Source organism: Trichosurus vulpecula, chromosome 3 (assembly GCF_011100635.1).
Source record: "Trichosurus vulpecula isolate mTriVul1 chromosome 3, mTriVul1.pri, whole genome shotgun sequence".
In the NCBI taxonomy this organism is placed as follows: domain Eukaryota; kingdom Metazoa; phylum Chordata; class Mammalia; order Diprotodontia; family Phalangeridae; genus Trichosurus; species Trichosurus vulpecula.
The window spans coordinates 21322984-21345179 of record NC_050575.1 but is presented as its reverse complement, the minus strand read 5'-3'; the positions used below and the strand labels follow the sequence as shown (position 1 = coordinate 21345179).

At 42.8% G+C, this 22196-nt stretch overlaps 1 protein-coding gene across 4 annotated transcripts in view; it reads right to left on the bottom strand.

Moving 5' to 3' along the window:
• The window catches only part of C3H14orf180 (chromosome 3 C14orf180 homolog), a 43579-nt gene that overhangs the window by 12156 nt on the left and 9227 nt on the right, over nucleotides 1–22196 (bottom strand). For 2 of the 4 annotated variants that reach the window (XM_036748315.1, XM_036748316.1), the window contains exons 3-5: nucleotides 9733–9855; nucleotides 3986–4112; nucleotides 2923–3057 (exon numbers count right to left, since the gene is read on the bottom strand). In XM_036748315.1, coding sequence (XP_036604210.1) covers nucleotides 2923–3057; nucleotides 3986–4112; nucleotides 9733–9750 — 280 coding nt within the window. In that variant the 5' untranslated portion in view covers nucleotides 9751–9855. The remainder of the gene's footprint in view (nucleotides 1–2922; nucleotides 3058–3985; nucleotides 4113–9732; nucleotides 9856–22196) is intronic. The other 2 variants (XM_036748318.1, XM_036748317.1) reach the window with 1 other exon arrangement.

Sequence of the window (22196 nt, the reverse complement as noted above, 5' to 3'; positions counted from 1 at the left end):
AGAGTGCCTTAATCTTTTTTTCTTTTATTAATAGGTAAATAAATTGCTTAGAACTACTTTAGCTGCATTCCACAATTTTTGGTATGCTGCATTATTATACATGTATGTGAATATTTTTCTATAATTAGGTCTTTGGTCTAGTCATAAGCAAGTCATTTTTCTTTTTTAATCTCTATTTGGGCCCATATCTTTTTGTCACACGTTCTGTGTAAATTAATAGTAGCTAACATTTTCATAGCACTTACTATGTGTCAGGCTAGACGCTTTATAATTATTATCTCACTTGATCCTTCCAACAACCCGGGTAGTAGGTACTATTATTTTCCTTATTTTACGGGAGAGGAGACGGAGGCAAACAGAGGTTAAGTGACTTGCCCAGGGTCACACAGCTAGAGACTAGATTTGAACCAAGGTCTTCCTGACTCCAGGCCCAGCGCTCCACCTACTAAGCCACCCAGCACACAGACACTTCCTGTGACAACCGAAACCTTTGACAAAATCTGAATCTAGATACCAACCCCAATTTCTGCATTAGTTCATTTATCTCCCTTAGTATGTTCCTTAAGGGTAGGGCTTCTCCCCCCACTCCTTGTATCCCAGGGACTTTGAACAGTGCCTGACACAAAAAGAATTTTTTTTTGTATTTGTACCCTTGCCCCTGCAGTCCCCCAAGATATCTCAACATTGTCACAAAGCACTAACTCCAATTTCTGGAGTTTTATTCATTTATTTTATAGTACCTAACACAGTGCCTCTCACATAGTAGGTACTTAATAAATGCTGTTGGACTGATTTCTCTTTCTCATCTTTCTCCCCTAGCAGTGTTGCTTTTAAGATTACTTACCCTCCCCTTTCCCCCCAATCTTTTTTGTTCAGTATTTGTGACCTTCATAGTCAAAAACTTCCTCTTCATGATCCTTCATTTACTTTTGTTATTTGTTGTATTAGGCTTATAAATATGATTTGTTTGTTAACTGATTTCCAACACTCCCTCCCTCGCCCGGATACCAGGAGCCCATTTGTGACCTTTAACTGTCAATCAAAAAGTCCTTGCTGCTGGCATTTGCTAATTGTGAAAAATCCTTTGTTGTTTGGATGATCCCATGTGATGGTTCCAGGGTAGGAACCATGCCAACATTCTGGTCATTCTGATGTACTTTCGGATATCTCATCTTCCAACAATACAACTGCAGGCTTCTCTAACTGCATAAGTGTTGCTATTTCTGTACAACATTTACATGTTCCCCTTCCTGAGTCTGTGTTCCCATCCCACGAGAGCACAGCAGACTATAACAACCCTTCTGAATTTCTGTTCCCTTTGAGCATGAATGATAATTCATTCCCATCCACTTCTGTTCCTCTACCCCAAGAGATAATTTCAGGTCATAACATGACTATTGTTATTTTGCTAACCCCATATAACATTTACACAGAGTTCCCTTCTAGTGATTTACAGATTCAGAATTTTACTTCATGGTCACCAGTGATTTGCATTTCAAATATGGTCTCTCCAGGAATTATAGTACCTGGAGGCTTGTTCCTGGGTTGATTTGCATATGAAAGGCACCAGTCAGTCTTTTTACTATAGAAACTTGGAAATGTGGGGAATCAAACATATGTTGTTTATCTTTGAATATTTTCCTCAGTTTAGTTCAGTAGAATATTCACAGATGAAGTCCATTTTTCTTTACTTTCTATACATCATGTTCCAGCTTTTTCTCTGTTTTCTCATGATGGGTGAATAATCCTGTGAAATTCAGATTGGGGCATCTTTGATGTTTGAGGACAATATGTGTTGGGGTGAGTTGAACTGACATTTCTCTCTGAGGAAGTCTGGTGGATTCTATCTATCTATAGTTGTCTTGAAATCTTGTTATTTCTGGGAACTTTTCTTAAATAGTTTTATGAAAAACAGTGGTTAGACTTTATTTCTTTTCATTTTCAGGTAATCTAATAACAAATTCTTTCTCTAAGCTGTCTCCTAGTTCCATTTTTCCTTCTAAAGTCATCAAACCTTCTTCCAGTTGAGTTATCCTTTGACCTTGTTTTGCTTCACGCTTGGTTGCTTCTAATTTGCCTTCCAGCAAGAGAATTTCATTTCCCATTGATCCCATTTCTTTATTTAATATTTCCACTGCTTTTTCCATGTAGCTGACTTTTGCTATCAGTTTGTTTCATTTTTATTGATGATAGAACTCCCATTAAAGATAACAGATATTTCTTTATCGATGCCAAAACAATTGTTAATTCCCTTTAAAGTGATTATTATCCAATACTGGTTTGTTTGCTTTATTTTTGGTATTAGATCAAGCTTCATTTCTTGGGTGACTATTGAAGCTAATCTGTTATTTTTCTCTCTCTAGTGACTTCTCTTTAGGAAAGGCAGCATGGTGCAGTATACAAATCTCTGGATTTGAAGGGGAGATCTAAGTTTCAACCTGGATTCTGTTACTTGCTATTTGTGTGACCATGGGCAAGTCCTTTTACTCAATGGGCTTTAGTTACTTCCTATAACATACTGGATCAAATCAAGGGCTCCTAGTCTGGGGTCTATGAACTTGCTTTTATAACATTTTGATACCTATATTTCAATATTATTGGTTTCCTTTGTAATCCTATGTATTTTATTTTATGCATTTAAAAAATGTAATTCCAAGAGCGGGTCCATAGCTATGCTGCATCAGACTGCCAAAGGGGTCCATGACATAAAAAAGATGAACCCCAGTATGAGATGTTCTCTAAGGTTCCTTTTGATCTAAGTCCCAGGACCCTATGGACTAATGCATGATGTGTGCTCATCATGGAGACAGGAATGTAGAGAGTATTGGGTGCTGGGCCTGGAGTCGCGAAGACCTGAGATCAGATCTGACCTGTCCAATGTCAGGCACATCATTTAACCTCCTTGGGTTTCAATTTCCTCACCTGTAAAATGAGGGGGCTGAATAAGGAATCCTCTAAGGTTGCTTCCAGGTCTAAATCGATGATGGTGATGAATAGGCAGTGCTCTCCTTACTGGTCCACCTAGCTGCCTCTCTGAGGGGAGGCACTGTGTTTTACCTATAGGGTAATAGTAATTTTCCCTTAATGATTTATATTGGTTTAAATTTTTTTCTACCACGACATAGAGTCACTATTATGACTCTTATTTGCCATTTTATAAGATGTTAACATCATTTTGAGACCTTGAACTTTCTGGTTTTATTGAGAAGTAGCTCAGGGTAATAAAAAAAAAATATAGGCAGCTAAGTGGATAGAAAACCAGCCCTAGAGTCAGGAAGAACTGAGTTCACATCTGACCTCAGACACGTATTAGCTGTGTGACCCTGAGCAAGTCACTTAACCTCTGTTTGCCTCAGTTTCCTCATCTGTAAAATAAGCTGGTGCAAAAAAATGGCAAACTGCTCCAGTATCTCTGCCAAGAAAACCCAAATGGGGTCATGAAGAGTCAGGCACGAATGAACAACAAGCTCAGTGTAATGGATGGAATATTGGCTTAGGAGTTGGAACACTTGTCTTCCAGTCCTTGCTCCAACACTGGGGAGCTGTGTGATGCTGGGTAAGTTACTTCCTCTGATTGGCCCTCAGTTTCCCCATCTGTAAAATGGTGACAATAACGTCTGCCTTGATTTTCCATCAGGGTTGCTGCGGAGCTCAAAAGGGAATATGCTGGAAAGTATTTGAAGCTGTATAGGGCTGTGCACAGGGAAGATGTAGGATGATTGGACTGGGAATAAACAGGATTTCTCTTCACTTTAGAGGTTCAAGAGGGCTTAATTTTACCAGCACAAATTAATAAATTATCAAAGTGGGAGCTGATAATACAAGTATGACTATGGACCCTGGGGCCCTGTCTATGAGAAAGGAAGGAGGTAAAGAGGGGGGTGGTAGAAAGAACATTGGATTTGACATCCAGAAATCTGGAGCATTTCATCCACTGCCTCCCACAGGCCCACACCAGTGCCCACATCCTTTTCTGCATACATACCATGCACAGCCGTCTCCGCAGGCTCTTGGAAGCGTACCCGCCTTTCAGCCCTTCTCCTGTCACCTGTTATAGGGCACTCTGGTGGTTTCCGTCTCAGGATGGAAGGTGGGCACTTACACCTGCCAGTCTGGGAGGGGGATAAGATTCAATCAATTCATGAATGCATAAGCACTTATTAAGCATCAACTACGTGCCAAGAATTGTGCTTAGCATTTGAGATGCAAAAGTGAAAAATATCCCTTATCTTTGTGGAGTTTATAATCTCCTTGGGGGGAGGTATATATTTTTATATATATGTATATGTGTGTATGTATATACAAAATATATTTAAGTTAAATTTTTTGAGAGGAGGGGAGAAGGCCCTAGCATCTAGGGGGGATCAGGAAAAGCTTCCTGTAGAAGGTGGCATGAACTGAGTCATAAAGAAAATTAGGAATTTTAAGGGACAGAGAGAATTAACAGGATGTAAAAAGGTGCAGGGAGAGGAGATGGGTTATTATTTGAGGTACAGCAAGAAGGCCAGTCTGACTGAATGATAAAGTCCCTGAAGACAATGAAGGTCAGGTCTTGCCTGTCCAGTGCCTTGATTTGCTGTTAGAGAAGCGGGAAGGCAAAGAGTTTGATGGACAATAGAAAAAACCTTGGGCTTGGATTCAAGGGACCAGGATTTGAATCCCACATCTAGATTATTTATTACATATTTTTGGACTAATACTGAGATTTTAGTTAGTTAATAAGTACCTACTATGTGCCAGCTCTCAGGAGCAGCTAGATGGCCCAGTGGATAGAGCACCAGTCTTGGAGTCAGGAAGACCTGAGTTCAAAGCTGGCCTCAGACTCTTACTCAGCTGTGCAACCCTGGGCAAGTTACTTAACTCTTTGCCTCAGTTTCCTCATCTGTAAAATGAGGAGAGAAGGAATGAGCCAACTCCTCCATTATTTCTGCCAAGAAAACCCCAAAAAGGGGTCATGAAGTCAGACATAACTTAAACAACCAAACAACCATAAAATATGCCCAGCTACGTGCTAAGCTCTGGGGATACAAAGAAATGCAAGAGATGGGTCCCTGCCCTCAAGGAGGTTACAGTCTAATGGGGGAGACAGCATGAGAACAACTATGTACAAATAAGCTACCCACCAGCAGTCTTGCCACAGTCTAGGTAATTTCACTGGTATAAGGAACTCCTGATGAGAAAACTCCCTCTTTTGGGTCTGAAGATGAAATATATCATCACCTCCTGCCAGAGAGGTGATGGACTTAACATGGAGGAGATGTACGTTTTTGGACATGGCCAATGTGGGAATTTATCTTGGTGGACTTATACATGTGTTGGTTATGAGGTTTTTTTTTTTAATTTTTAAGACTTAAACTAAAACTTAAATACACAATAAGAAAAGAAAAAGAAACATGTTATAAACTTAAATATTGAAACTTAAATACAAGACAAGAAAAAATTGCCATTTGCACAGCAGAATGTGAGAGGATTCAAAATATACGCAATAGATTTCCATTTCAAGAAGGCCTATTTAATAAATACTATGCATTGTGTTGAGAGCTGTCCATCTTCGCTTCCTTGTGCATTTTCTTTTGTTCTCTGCCGTGCACAAGGTTTTTCTTTTTAAAATTGTTCAATGGTGGTAGTGCTGGTGCTGGGGACAGTGGGAGGGAAAGATAACAAATTCTTGTAAGAAAAACAAACCAATTTTTTTTAAGGAAACTTCCTTTACTAATGCAGTTTAGCATCTAGCCTGTAACTGCAGTCTTAGGGGGCTGTCAGGAGAAGTTCTAAGAGCTGTCTAGTATCATACAACTAGTTATATCCAAGGGAGGAACTTAAAACCACGTCTTCCTGACTTTGCGGTTAGCCCTCTACAAAACTGCCTCTTTAGGTTATTTATTTTTGGGCAAATCCCATTACTTCACTGGGTCTCAGTTTTCTCATAATTAAAATGAGGAGGTTGGAGTCGATGACCTCTAGATCCTACAATGCTAGGAAATCCTTTGGCCTTCCTAAAAGAAGAAGGCAACTGGGATTAAGTGACTTGCCCAAGGTCACACAGCTAGCGTCAAGTGTCTGAGGTCAAATTTGAACTCAGGTCTTCCTGACTCCAGGGCTGGTGCTCTATTCACTGCACCATCTAGCTACCCCATGAAAAAGTTCTTAACTCTCATTCCTGAAGATTTTCTATGCCTAGCCTGGCTGGCTAATGTCCCCCAGGAGTCCATGAAGCACACTAAGGTGGACTCTTCCCTTCCTATTCCAGGATGAGTCCTTTCTTGCCCTATCCAGGTCATGACATCAGGTAGGGCTCATGCTCTCCTTTTCATCTGCCCCCTAACATGCCCTCCTCATGGGTCCTCAAAAAGCCAGTATTGCACTTGGGTGTACACACCCACAGCCCCACCCCAAGGAAAGCTCTTTCTCCTGGGTGTGACTCAGAATTATAGAATACCAAGGGGGTACCAAGGTGCTTCAGTGGGCAAACCAAGAGCTCAGCTTCCTCAAAGTGGGCATGGGATTGCTTGTCCTTTGTTCTTGAAGAGGACCATGACATCAGGAAGGCGATGCTATGACATGCAAGTGAATTGATTTAAGTGAGGGAGGGCTGTGTAAAATCATCAGCCTCACTCTCCTCTGGAGCCATCTGGGCCCAGTGACAAGGCATAGATCATGAAGACTGGAGACGGCCCTTGGGCATGGGATGGGAAATCTGCAGAGGCCAATTTCAGCTCAACACAAAGGAAACCTTCCCAGCACTTCATGTTCTCAAAATGTGGAATGAGCTACATGAGGAGGTATTGAGTCCCCTGTCATTGGAGGTCAGACTCGATAGTCACTTGCTGGAGATGTTGTAGAGGCAAATACTGTTCAAATAGTTTGGAGAGCTGGGGTATAATGAAATCAGCTTCTGATTTACAGTCAGAAGCCTCGAGCTCAAAGTCAGAAGAATTTGGTGCCAGTCCTGGCCTCCAGGCCTTGGGCAACATGGTGAAATGCCAGTCTCAGAATCACAAATGGAAGAAAGGCTCAAACTCTCCACTGACCACTTTGAAGTTGTTGTTAGGTCGTGTCTGACTCTTTGTGACCTATTTTTGAGGTTTTCTTGGCAAAGATACTGGCACAGTTTGCCATTTCCTTCTCTAGCTCATTTTACAGATGAGGAAATTGAGGCAAACAGGGTTAAGTGACTTGCCCAGGGTCACACAGCTAGTACTGAACTCAGGTCTTGCTGACTTGAGTGAGTGTTCTTATCCACTGCACCACCTAGCTGACCATCCATTGGCCGCTTACCAGCCATACGACCCTGACTCAATTATTTTATCTTCTCTAAGACTTCAGTAACATCTCCCTTCAAGTTCTGCAATCCTATTAGCCATGTTGAGAGCCTCAGTTTCCTTGTGTGTAAAATGGGTATAGGAATATCCTCATGGGACTGTTTGTTATAAGGAACAAATAAGACAATGTATGTAAAGTGCTATATGAGTGTGAGAGATTGTTATGTTAATGAGCTCTGAGGTCCCTTCCCTTCTAGGGCTGAGAGTCGAGGTTGCTTCTTGGGATTTGTTAGACTTTCCTACTAGAGCAAATGAGAGGATATAAGGTCTTTCTCCAATCCCCAGGCATAGATGAGAGAACTTCTTGGGGATGGATGGTAGGATGGGAAGGGAATTGGTTTCTGATGCTACCTAGGATGGCCAGATTTAGAAACTGAAGGGGCCTCCGATTTTCACCGTCACCTTACAACTGAGCAGACTGAGGCTGAGAGAGGGAAGGAACTTGCCCCATGGCCAAAAAGCTCTGGATCCACAGCTGCTGCTTCATGGCCGAGAAGCTGAGGGGTCATTTTACAGAGGAGGAAACAAAGGCCCCGAGAGAGGAAAGGACTTGTGTAAGGTCATACAAAGGGCTGAAATAAGCCTGGCACTAAAACCCGAGTCTTCAGATTCACAAGTTATGGCTTTTCCAACTGTATTCCTTTTTTTCTTGATGATTAAGATGGACCTCTCCAACTCAATGGAGCATAAACCATTGGAACTGGAAGGAACCATAGAGCTCAATCAGTCAGTCAGTCAACAAACATTTATTAAGTACCTATTATGTGCTTACTTGCAGAGTGTTGGGGATAAAGAAAGGCAAAAAACAGTTTCAGGGATCTCACCATCTAATGGGGGAGGCAACATGCAAATAACTACATACAAACAAGGGTATAGACAGAATAAACTGGACATCTAGGTCTTCTAGTCCAATTCCTTCACTTTTTCAGAAAGGAAATTGGAAGGCCAGAGAGAGGAAGGGAAATGACTGAGGTCATACAGGGCTGAGACTTGAGTTGTCTTTGGTTCCCAGTCTGTGGTTCTTCTCCCTTCTCCCCACTGCCTACCCACTCTGACAATTCTCATCAAATCCAGTCAACCCTATTGCTTGGGTTGTATGAGGCTGGAGGTGTCCTCCCTGCCTCTGTAATTCAAGTATAAATCATATGCCTTTGAAATCAGGATACCATGGTGTTCACCTCTGTTCCCTCTCCCTTCCCCTACCTCTCCATTCCCATTTCCAACATGACTGATCTTAAACGTCAGGATGACTGAATATATGGAGCTCATAGAAGGATGACAGATTTCTCTGCCAGAGTTTGTATTTCACCTCTTCTCCCTCCCCCTTCTCCCACCCATCTCTACCCCTTGATGTTCACAGCAGTCTCTGACACTGGGTCCATTATTTCAGCAATTAAGGGAAGGTTTGGTTTAAGTCTCTGCAGAGGTGTCACCCTCAGTGCTGGGAGCACAGCTCCTGCCTGATTTACAGTACCAGATTTTAAAAGCTCCCAGGCTGTTACTTCAGCCCAATTCTCTTCATGTGCCTTAAAGCTAACTGCCCTGCCCCAATGCAGGACCTAGCTGTCAGAAGTGATTCACAGAATTATAAAATCCCAGAATCTCAGAACTTGAAGGGCCTTCGTTGGGCACCTAGTCTGAACTCCCTTCAAGGACAGAAAGCCTCTTGACAGTATTCCTGACGAGAGGTCACCCACCCTCTGTTTGAACACTTCCAGTGACATAGAACTCATGGCCTCCAGAAGCCCCCAGCTCCGTTACTGGACAGCATTGACAGGAAGCTCATGGGACCAACATCTTCTGTTTGAACACCTGGAGTGATATAGGGCATTCTCTTCCATTTTTGGAAGCCCTGATAATAAAGTAAAAACACCTATTCCCGTACCACTTTAAAAATCAAAGAATTTTACAGATTCGAACCTCAGGTGCCACCAGGTTCTGTGACTTGCTCCAGTTCACACAGGTTAATAAACAGCTGAGTTGAGATTTGAACCTGGGTCCTCTCTATTTGTTTCCTACACCACTCTTTCTATTTTATTATACAGACTTTCTCCCATTTTTCTTCTAAGAGAGGCCAAACAGCTTGAAAATATCTTCCATCTTTAGATACTTGAAGACCACTATGGTATCCTCATTAAGTCTTGACCCTTCTTGGTCTTAGTCATCCTCCTCTCTTAGGGGCTGGGGAGCTTGACCTCTGGTCTCCAAGTCTGTTTATGTTGGTCCCTTTGTTTGGAATTCCCTCTTCTCACTTTTTATTTGTTGAAATCATACCTATCCAGTTGGAGGCTGGGTACCCACTTGTAGATACCGCAGAGACAATGCCTGCTCAGAACTAGCCTCCTTCTGAGGTCCCTTCCAGACTGGAGATTCTGTAACCCTTTGGATGACATTGGCCTGGCCTCCTTACCTGGTTGTTTTCATGCATTGGTGTAACTGAATCTTGTGTGTTCTCATGCTGTCCCAAATTGATGCTGGGCCTAGGGCCTGGATCTTTGCCGAGCCTGCTCCTGAAAGCTGCAGGTTGTGAGACCTCACGACATGGAAAAGGAGAAAAAGAGAAAGATGCATTTTTAATTCCCCATTCACATCAACGTTTCTCTACTTTGAATACCTCTCCTTAGACCGAAACCTGAGGAACAGTCCTTGGTGGTAGGATGTCAGGAGTTCCTCAGCGGTGGGATGAAACTGTTGATACCACAATAAGAGAGGCTGAACTAGACACATGAAGGACCTTATTGAGTGTGAGAGCTATATTAGACATCCCCCTCCCCCACTCCATCTGCTGGTTTTCTGAAAAGCAGGTGTGGTTTACATCTGCCCAAGATGGAGTGGGAGGATAAGAAGGGGAGTTCCCATTCTCCTTCCATTTCTTTACCCTCTGGACTCTTGAGTATTTTCACTGGCTTTCCCTATGTCTGGAACTCTTTCATTTCTTATATCTCTTTCTGGCTTCCCTCAAGTCTCAGCTAAAGAGGCCCACCTTTTACAAGAGTCCTTTCCTCAACCCCCTTATCGCTGGTGCCTTCCCTTTGAGATTGTATACAACACATCCTGTATCTGCCTTGACTACATATAATTGTTTGCATGCTATCTCCCCCATTTGACTGTGAACTCCTTGATCACAGGGGTTATGTTTCCCCTTTCTTTGTAACCCCAGTACTTAACACAGTGGCTGGCATATAGTAGGCGCTTAATAAATGCTGATCTAATGACTGAATACTCAGTGCAAAAATTTGCACTACAATTTTCATAACAGGAGGCTATCCAGGCTCTTCTCAGGCACCTAAAGTGAAAGACGGAGCACTCCATTGTTCAACAGCCTTGATCATTAGGAATAATAAGAATCCATCAGGTTTGTGCAAAGTGGGCTGTGCAAATATCATTATCCTCATTTTAGATGAGGGATGGGGAAACTGAGGCCAAGAAAGGTTAAGGGACTAGTCCTAGTTTTTGTTGTTCAGTCATTTTCAGTCGTGTCCGACCCTTTGTGACCCCATTTGGGGTTTTCTAGGCAGATACTGCAGTGGTCTGCCATTTCCTTTTCCGGGGGATTAAGGATTTACTCCAGTGGATTTTTTTATCCTTTTTGTGCATTTTACCGTTGAAGAAACTGAGGCAAACAGAGGTGAAGTGACTTGCCCAGGGTCACACAGCTAGTAAGAGTCTGAGGCTGGATTTGAACTCAGATCTTACTGACTCTAGGCCCAGTGCTCTATCCAACCTTGCGGCCCAAAGAAATATGTCTATAGAGCTTTAAGGGTCAAGTTGACAAGCCTTTATGCAACAGCCAGAAGGCATCATGCAAGGCCTAGGGGAGATCCAAGGGTAAATACACCTTGATTTTTGGCCCTTTGGTGCTTACTTTCTAGTAGTTTACAGGTCTACAGATGCCTTTCCCCTCAGTCATGCTAGGGATTATCTCCTTTATTAAAAGGAAACTGAGATGTTGAGTGCAAGGTGCCTAGTCGGTGTCACATTGCTAGTAAGTGGGATAAGGCAGGATTTGAAAAGGGGTGTCGACTTCAAGACCTATGTGCTCATGGTACAGTAGAAGGAGCCCTGGCTCTGGGGTCAAGGAACTGGGTTTGAATCCTGTCTCAGTCATGTACTCCCTGTGCGACCTTGGGCAAATCACTTAACTTCGCTGGGTGGCAGTTTCCTCAATTTAAAAGGAGGGGGTTGAACTAGAGGGCTTAAGCTCCCTTCCTGCTCTTCCTTTATGAAGTGTGAGTTGCTGGAAGCTCTGCACAACAATATGGCGGTGCTGCTCTGCAGCAAAAGCGTCTGTGTAGCAGGAAGCCCTGGGTTTGATATGGGCTCTGTTTCTAACTGTGGGACCTCTAGCAAGTCACAGCCCCTCTGAGCCTCAGTATTCTCATCTGTAAAATGAGGTAGTTAGGCCAGATTGCCCCTTCCAGCTCTAAGTCCCACAAATTCTATTATTATCTTCACCCTTGGTCTGCTCTAGAAGGGAGCAGATGCCTCTGAGAAGGGAGAGGTGGGAAGTGGGGGGCAGGATGCTCCCCGGTGAAGAGAGCTAGATAGAGAATGGTGTGTGGGGCCATAAAACAATTTTACGCCTGGGAGATAACAGGGTGGGTGACTGTTCACGTTGCCGCAGGAATAAATATTGCAGATGAGCAAAGTATTCGGTTAATGATGCCTCTGTGCAGATCTGTCCTGGCTGGTTCAATTATCCTGAAACCAAGCAATTTTCTCATATCACTGAATCTGGTTTTATTGCAAATAGGGTTATAGCTGGAGCCAGCCATCAGGACTGATGGGGAATGTGGTTTATCTCAGCTCTCCACACTTCAGACAGGCTTGCCCACCATGTGTGCCTGAGCTCCCCCACCCACCGCTCCCCCTCCTGTGGGTGGATTAATAACAAGAGATCTGGGCCTTTCTTGGACAATCCAAATTAAGCCAGTGGGGGCCCATGTAACTGGAGGTGGAAGGGGTGAACCTGAGAACAGCAGGCAGGTGATGCATAAGTGATGAAGAAGCCTCCACCTTCATTGTGCTGACGGTGAAAAAACAGGACTCCAAAGTCAAACTTTGTTGCCTTTAAGTTTTGCCCAAGGTTGGCACTCGCAGTGGTCAGGGAGGCAGATGAGTGCTGGCATACATACTTACACAGCGCACAGACACAATCTCAAAGCCACATTGTGCTCTTGGTACAATCTCACAGAGACATATACACACTCATATACGTTCTCACAATCATACAGATGCTCACACTTGCAGAGAGATATACTCAAATACATTCACATTTTGTAAATTTGAACAGAAATGTGAGTTTATAGGACATTTTGTTAAATGTGTTCATTTTATGGGACTGTGTTCTCGATGGTCGATCGGTACAATATAAGTTCCTTGAGGGAAGAGGTGGTTTTATTTTTGTCTCTCTATGCCCATGACTTAACATAGTGCTAGGTACAGAGTAGGCATTTTTAATGAATTTTTGTTCAATTAAATTTAGAGCTAGAAGGAAGAAGGAGAAGGAATGGCAAATCACTCCAGTATCTCTGCCCTGAAAACCCCAAATGGCATCACAAAGACAGGGCTGAACAAAGATCTAGTCCAACCCTCCATTTTACAAAGGAGGAAATTGAAGTTCCAATGGGTCAAATGACTTATCCATTGTCACAGAACCAATAAATAAGTGGCAAATCTGAATTCTGAGCTCACAACCTGACTCTAAATCTAGAATTTTTTTTCCTACCTTACCACGCTGCCCCCTCAAGGCTTAAAAGGGCATTGCTCACAACATTCTCATCAAGCAGGAACATGCAAGAATGATTGGCCTTGTTTTTACATACAAGGAAACTCACGTCAAGAGAAGAGACGACACTTTTTCGAGGTAAAACCAGATAGTAACAGTCAGGGTGAGAATTTGAATGTAGGTCTCCTGAGTCTAGCCAAAAGGCTCTTTCCACTATGATGCACCATCTGACTTTTTAAAAAATATTAAGCCAAAATCTATCTCCTTAGAATTTAGAACCATAGGTTTAAAGCTGGAAGGGTCTTTGGAGATCATCTAGTCCACAGGTTTCCCAAGTGGGCAATTCTACCCCCTGGGGCGCACTGGAATTATCCGGGGGGGTGGTAGTAGCCTCATGTGCAAATTGGGGGAGTGTTGAATAAAAATAAGGGGGCAGTGGAAGCGTAAGGAAAGACGAAAAGATAAGAAAATCTTGAAAACTGTTCGTACATTTTTCATCTGTTGTGTAACAGAGTTGAAATTGTAGTGGTTACATTACTTTACAAACAAACACACAAAATGCAAGTTATAACTGATCAGTGATCAAGTCTTCTGACAGGTTTCTTAACAAGCAAGTGTTGGAGGTGAGTGTGTTGTACATTATTGGGAAGTCCAGCATGCATCAGCAGAAATATGTGAGTGTAATGACTTTTCTACAGTATGATACTACGTGGTTACATGATGCAATGTTGTGTCATCAAAATTTCAGTGCAGGAAAAAAATCACAAATTTACAATAATTATTAAATTTAAGATGTGTCATTTAAGAAAATATTTTATATTTTTTTTGAAATGATGCAAATTAAAAAAAAACCATTCAAATGTTAAAGAAAGTAGATTTTGAGGGAGGTCCTGAGTATTTTTTTTTTTTGGAAAAGGGGTCGGTAGGCCAAATAAGTTTGGGAACCTCTGGTAGTCCAAAGGCCTTCATTTTATAGTGATGAAATTAAGGCATGGTGAGCTTAAGTGATTGGCTCCAGATCACATAGGTTTGTAAAGAGCACAGGCAGTATCTGAACTCAGATGCTGATCCCATTCTGTACTCTCTCCCACTTAATAAAAAAGCTGGTGGACTGACTGACTTTCCAGGGTCTCATGTTATCTTCTTCTAGTTATTCTCTTTTTGTTTCGTCCCATGGAGCCAAACATAGCAAGTCCACTCTGCCTTCCATGTAACAGTCCTTTTAGGTATTTCTAAAGTGAGCTCTCATAGAAAGCTCGGGGCAGCAGCGTCAAACTCACGGAAACAGGGGTCATGAATCTGTACATAAGCATCCCTGTGGATCACATATTGACTTAGTTTTCCAATGTAATGTTATTTATGTTTTGTTAAATTTTTATTCACCTGGTTCAATATTTTCCAATTAGATTTTAATCTGGTTCAGATTGCAGGGCAGTGTTGTTAAATTGCATGTGGGCGTGTTTGACACCTCTGGCAGAACGAAACTCAGAAGTCCCCTTTATTTGACAGAAGAGAAAACTGGGGCTCAGGCTGCTTAGGTGGCTTGTCCATGGGCACATGCATAGGTTATAAATGCTATATGTGGGAGTCAAACTTAGATCTCTTGACCTCAAGTCTAGCACTCTTTGTGCCACTGAGGCAGCAAGGCAGCACAGTAATTAAAGCACCGGACCTGGCATCATGAAGATCTGAATTCAAATCCAGCCTCAGATGCTTATTAGCTGTGTGACCCTGGGCAAGTCACTTAATCTCTGTCTGCTTCAGTTTCTCCATCTATAAAGTGGGGATAATGATAGCACTGAAATATTAAGAAAAACAAACAAACTAAACAAGGTCATGAACTGCAGGCTGAGAAGCCTTGACCTGGAGCTCCTTGGGCAGGGCAATGACATGGTCAAACCTGTGCTCTATGAACATCAATTGGTGGCTGTGTGAAGGGTGGATTGGAAAGGACAGACTGGAGGCAGGGAGAGCACTCAGGAGACTGCTTCAATAGTCTGATGGAGAGATGATGATTTGAATTAAGATGCTGGCTGCATGAATAAGAGAAGACAACAGATTTGGGGCAGTGATAGAATTGACAGGTCCTGGTAACTGACTGGATGATAAGGAAATACAGTGAGGGAGAGTGAGGAGGGGAAGAGGGCTCTATTAATGTCAGTGGCTAGAAGGAAGGTGGAGCCCTCAACAGAAAGCGGGAAGTTAAGAAGTGGGGAGGATTTAGTGGAGAAGACAGTGAGTTCTGTTTTGGACTGTGTTGGAGTATTAAGATGGCTGTGATGCATCCACTCTGAAATATCCACTAGGTAGTTGGTGTAACAAGACTAGAGCCCAGGGAAGAGACTAGATCAGGATATATAAACTTAAGAGTCATCTATAGATCTCATAAGGACCTCAGTGTCCATTTACTCCAACTCCCCTCATTTTACAGAAGAAGAAACTGAGGCCCAAGGTAGTTAGGTAATGTGCCCACGATCCCACAGTAGGCAGTGATGATTAAACTCACCAAAGATGATGAAATCACCAAAAGAGGATATAGCAAGAGAAGACGGGTCATGAGAGACAAGAACCCGCAGCATACCCATATGTGAGAAGAAGGACATAGCAAAGGGGACCAAAAAGAGCAGTCAGGCATTAAGAGAATTAGGAGAATACAGGAGGGAATGTCTGGAAGGATAATGTGGCCATTAATGTCAAAAGCTGTAGAGAGGTAAAGAAGGATGACTGAAAAGAGGCCTTCAGATTTGTCAATTAAGAGGTAAACACAGAGAGACTAGTGTCAGTTGAGTGATGAGATAGTAAAAAAGTGAGAGGAGAGGAAGTCAAGGCCATGAGTGTAGACCTTTTTTTTATTTCTACAGTTAATTTATGAAAGGGATCCTAGAATCAGGACTTTGTGCTGGAATCCTCTCTGGCTAATTTTACGGATGAAGAACTGAGGCGAATAGGATTAAGTGACTTGCCCAGGGTCACACAGCTAGTAAGTGTCTGAACTCAGGAAGATGAAGTCTTCCTGACTCCAGGCCCAGCAATCTACCTAGCTGCTCCCAGTAGAGGGCTTACTCTAGTTCTCAAGGAAGCTCATATCACCCTGGACAGCTCCCAGTTGCCAGTAGCTCATTCTGCTTTATCTTGATTCCATACATTTCTGCAGCTCATTCAGTTCTCACTTAATCTGGTGCCTTTTACTCCCAACCCCCAGAGTACCCCAGAGTATCCCCTTATTTCCAGTGATAGAAATCCTTTCCTTTATACAAGTTGCAGCTCAGGGGTTATGTCCTCATGAAGCCTTCCTTGTGCCTCCCATGTGAAAAAGGAACTATCCCTCCTGAAAAAGTCCTAGGTTGGTCTGGATCCCTCATCAGCCTCATCACATCCTGTCTTGTATTATGCTTATTTGTATATCTGTTGTATTTACTCTGGCAGACTGTAATCTCCCTGCAGGCAAGGACTGTGTCATGTTCTACTTTTGTCAGTGCCTGGCAGCTTCTGTTTTATACTTTGAGGTATCTGTGAGGTTTCTTCTGTGTGTGTAGCACAGGACACATGGAAACCTCTCTGTGATTTCCAGGTAATTTTTGCCCCTATCCTTCAATAACTCCTTTATAGGGGACCTACCCATTCACTGTAGACCTTCTTCTGAAACTTTAAAAGCTTCTTGGATAATAGGGGGGTGGAGCCAAGATGGCAGCTGGAAAGCAGGGACTTGTGTGAGCTCCCCGCCAGGTCCCTCCAAAAACCTATAAAAAATGGTTCTGAACAAATTCTAGAACTGCAGAACTGACAAAATAGCAGAGGGAAACAGGGATCCAGGCCAGGACAGCCCGGATGGTCACTAGATGAGGTCTACCACGCTCGGAGCAGAGGGGAGCAGAGCTCAGCGTGGGTGGCGGCAGGACCAACCAGACCAGGAGCCGGGCGGTACAGGCCCTAGCTCCCTGAATCTGAGCTGTGGCAGTTACCAGACTTCTCAACCCACAAACACCAAAGACAACGGAGAAGGTTACTGGGAAAAGCTTCTGGGACAGAGTGAAAGGAGTTTGCTGTTCAGCCACCAACCCAGGGGCAGCTACAGAGCTACAGCTGCAGTTAGTTCTAGCCCCAGGCCCACGTGGTGGGAGGAATTAAGTGGTGGATCAGAGCAGGAGTGTAGAGCCTGCTTAAGATTTGCATCAGGTCTGGGTTGGTGGTTCTTCAGGAAGGAGGAGTGCTGGGGTGGCAGAGCTGGCTGTATAGAAATAGCTCTGAAATCAACAGCGCATCCCCTCAAGCTTGGAACAAAGTACTCTTTGCTCTACAAGCAGTCATACCCCGAAGAAAAGCTCAAGGGTCAAGTAAGTTGGCTGGGAACATGGCCAGGCAGCGAAAATACACTCAGATTCAGTCTCAGAGCAAAACATATAGCCAGAAGAAGTCAACAAAGTCAAAGAGCCTACATCAAAAGCCTCCAAGAGAAACATGAACTGGTCTCAGGCCATGGAAGAGCTCAAAAAGGAGTTAGAAAAGCAAGTTAGAGAAGCAGAGGAAAAATTGGGATGAGAAATGAGAATGATGCAAGAAAACCATGAAAAACAAGTCAATGACTTGCTAAAGGAGACCCAAAAATACTGAAAAAAATATTGAAGAAAACAATACCTTAAAAAATAGACTAACTCAAATGGCAAAAGAGCTCCAAAAAGCCAATGAGGAGAAGAATGTCTTGAAAGGCAGAATTACCCAAATGGAAAAGGAGGTTCAAAAGACCACTGAAGAAAATACTACCTTAAAAATGAGATTGGAGCAAGTGGAAGCTAGTGACTTTATGAGAAATCAAGATATTTAAAAACAGAACCAAAGGAATGAAAAAGTGGAAGACAATGTGAAATATCTCATTGGAAAAATCACTGACCTGGAAAATAGATCCAGGAGAGATAATTTAAAAATTATTGGACTACATGAAAGCCATGATCAAAAAAAGAGCCTAGATATCATCTTTCAAGAAAATATCAAGGAGAACTGCCCTGATATTCTAGAGCCAGAGGGTAAAGAGAAATTCAAAGAATCCACAGATCGCCTCCTCAAAAACATCCTAAAAAGAAAACTCCTAGGAATATTGTCACCAAATTCCAGAGCTCCCAGGTGAAGGAGAAAATACTGGAAGCAGCCAGAAAGAAACAATTTGAGTATTGTGTAAAAACAATCAGGATAACACAGGATCTAGCAGCTTCCACATTAAGGGACCGAAGGGCTTGGAATATGATATTCCGCAGGTCAATGGAGCTAGGATTAAAACCAAGAGTCACCTACCCAGCAAAACTGAGTATCATGCTCCAAGGCAAAATATTGACTTTCAATAAAATAGAGGACTTTCAAGCTTTCTCAGTGAAAAGACCAGAGCTGAATAGAAAATCTGACTTTCAAACACAAGAATCAAGAGAAGCATGAAAAGGTAAACAAGAAAGAGAAATCATAAGAGACTTACTAAAGTTGAACTGTTTTGTTTACATTCCTACATGGAAAGATGATGTGTATGATTCATGAGACCTCAATATCATAGTAGCTGAAAGGAATATGCATATATATATATATATATATATCTATGTGTAAGCATATATATACATCTGTGTGTATCTATGTATGTATATATGTATATATATGTGTATATATATATATACATATATATATATATACATATATATATATAGACAGAGGGCATAGGGTGAGTTGAAATCTAAAAAAATAAAATCAAATTAAGGGATGAGAGAGAGGAATATATTGAGAGAGGGAGAAAGGGAGAGATAGAATGGGGTAAATTATCTCGCATAAAAGTGGCAAGAAAAAGCAGTCCTCTAAGAAGGGAAGAGGGGGCAGGTGAGGAGGAATGAGTAAATCTTGCTCTCATCAGATTTGACCTGAGGAGGGAATACCATACACACTCAACTGGGTATCTTACCCCACAGGAAAGAACGAGGAAGAAGATAAAAAAGGGGGGACGATAGAAGGGAGGGCAGACAGGGGGAGGAGGTAATCAAAAACAAATACTTTCTAAAAGGGACAGGGTCAAGGGAGAAAATTCAATAAAAGGGGATAGGTTAAGAAGGAGCAAAACATAGTTAATCTTTCACAAGATTATGGAAGGGTTTTACACAATGATATGCATGTGGCCTATGTTGAATTGCTTGCCTTCTTAGGGAGGGCGGGCGGGGAGGTAAGAGGGGAGAAAATTTGGAACTCAAAGTTTTAAAAACAGACGTTCAAAAACAACAACAAAAAAAGTTTTTGCATGCACCTAGGAAATAAGATACACAGGCAATGGGGTGTAGAAATGTATCTTGCCCGACAAGGGAAGAAGGGAAAGGGGGATGGGAGGAGAGTGGGGTGACAGATGGGAGGGTTGACTATGGAACGGGGCAACCAGAATATACGCCATCTTGGAGTGGGTGGGAGGGTAGAAATGGGGAGAAAATCTGTAATTCAAACTCTTGTGAAAATCAATGCTGAAAACTAAATATATTAAATAAATTAAATATTAAAAAGAAAAAAATAAAAAATTTTCATTTCAAAAAAAAAATTTCTTGGGAGAATAACACAACACTCAGCCCATCCATTTGTCCCTATCTCCCTAGGCAACCAGCCTCTTCTTCTAGTCATGTCATATCTGACATAACAGAGGTGTTTAATATTTATCAAATGGCAGTTTTTGTTAAGAAAGAGCCTTGGACTGGGAATCAGGAAAACTGGGTTTAGATCCAAGTTCTGTCAATGACTGTGTGACCTTAAGGAAGTACTTTCTCCTTTATGGATCTTAGTTTCTCCATCTGCCAAGCAGGGTGGGTGGATTATATAACCTCCAAGGTCTCTTGCAACTCCATTACTGTGGGATGTATGGTAATAAATGTCACAGGGTAGATACAATCCTGCATCACTCTGTAGAGGCTGAGCTCTAGAAGGGTAGAGGCTGCGGCTCACCTAAATTTTGTTTTTCTCCCTGGAGGCCCAGAATACTTCTCTGTACATAACAGGAGTGTCTTAAGTGCTTAATGAATGGAAATGGCTGAACCCCTGAAGGAGAAGGAACTTTAGAGATCATCTGGCTCCATCATCCTCCTAGTGCCTGCATCCCTTTATAGCAGGGGTTCCCAGACAAAGGGGCCATGAATTTGGATGGGAAAAATTACACTTCAGTTTCATTGACTGCTAAGGGAAATTTAGCATTTCCTTCAATTATTTCATGATGCTGAGGAGGGTCCCACAGCTTCACTAAACTGCCTAAGGGATTCATGAAACAAAAACGGTGAAGAACTTCTGCTCTGTAGTGTCCCCTGGAAGGGGCTGGTCCAGCCTCTGCTTGGATTCCTTCTGTGGCACTCACTATATCCCAAGGCAGTCTATTCCAAGTTCTTTATTACACTGAATGGAAATCTGCCTCTTTTTCCCTCTTGGTCACAATTCTGTCTTCTGGGGACACACAGAACAAATCTCATCTGTTAGGGTTGAGAACCTGGGGAAATGAGCCAGTTCAGCCCATAGGCAGAGTAGGAAGCTGACTATGATGGTGTGATGTAAGCGAAGCTAGTAGGACCCCCTTCCTAGCATGGAGCCCTTTGCTGAATAGGTACTCAACATGTGACTAGAGTGTTAAGGGAGGACTAGCCCCTCTGGTGTGAGGGTTTGCAGAGCCCTTTTTAGGGCTGCTCATCCATCTTTGGTGCCCACCTTCACCCAACTCTCACCTGTGGCTCCAAGAAGCTGTCACATGCACAGTGGCCACACCTGGGCACTTCTCTAGGTTGAGCCCTCAATAGGCCTCAAACCCTTCAGCGAGTTAGTGTCTACCCCAAGCAGGTGGATACTTCCCCCAGTGGAATGGGTGGATGACAACAATTTGTTCCAATGGCCACAGAGGTGGCTGAAGCAGGGGCTGTGGTCACACGTCGGAGATCCCAAGGTCACCCACTATATCCTGGACCACTGCAATTGTCCTGACTATTGCCCGGCCCCTAGCCTTGCATGACTCAGGAAGAGAAAGTGAGGCTAATGATTTTATGCAATTCACTGCCATAAATTCAATTTATGCCCAAGTCAAGACATCACCAGTGATGTTGTTGGTCCTCTTTGAAGACAAAGGAAGAGCAGCTCAATGTGTATTGATTTTGCTCCAAATTATCCCCCACTACCACCCCAGCCTGTCACAGTGCCTGTCAATCATGCAATGGATTAGCATCAGGGCCAAAATGTGAAACCAGGCTTTCTGACTCCCAGCCCAATACTCCTATCTACTGCATCAGGGCTGCCCCCTTGCAGGATTCCTGTGGTCCCTCCCAGCACTGATACCTTGTAAATCTGTGAGGCTATGGCATTTACATAAACAGCTAAAAGATAAGGCAGAATAGGCTAAGAGTTAGGAGAGGGAGGTATGAAGATTTTAGAGGACGGATAAACCACTTCTGGAATATAAATCTGTATTTAAGGCCCCAACACAGATAACAGCGATATGCAATACCACTCAGTAACTAGCTAAGTGGCACAGTGGATAGAGCATTGACCCTGAAATCAGGAAGACTCATCTTCCTGAGCTCAAATCTGGTCTCAGATTAGCTGTGTGACCCCGGGCAAGTCACTTAACCAACCCTGTTTGCCTCAGTGTCTCCATCTGTAAAATGAGCTAGAGAAGGAAATGGAAAGCTACTCCAATGTCTTTGCCAAGAAAACTGCAAATGGGGCCGCAAAGAGTCAGAACAACTGAAAAACAACAAAATGACAAAACAACGACATTCTATGAGCGTGTAAAAGAGAGGCACAATCTTCTATGAGGTCCAATGGGAGCAGATTATTATGAAAAGAGGGTTCCCGGAAGGCTTCAAGGAAGAGGTGACATGTTTGGAATTTAAAAGGATGGGTGAGCATTCACCAGGTTAAGGGGGGGATGGCATTCCAGGTACAGGGGATAACATGAATGAAGGCATAAAGAAGAGAAAGCAAAAGGCGCATTTGGGGCAGGGAAAAATACAGTTCAGCTGGACTATGGAGTTTGTGAAGGTGAGTAATGTGAGATAATGTTAGAAAAGATCTCAGGATAATGGAACCAGAGCTAGAAAAAGAGCCTTTGAAGTAAGTGGCTCAATGGATAGAATGCTGGGCTTGGAATCAGGAAGATCTGAGTTCAA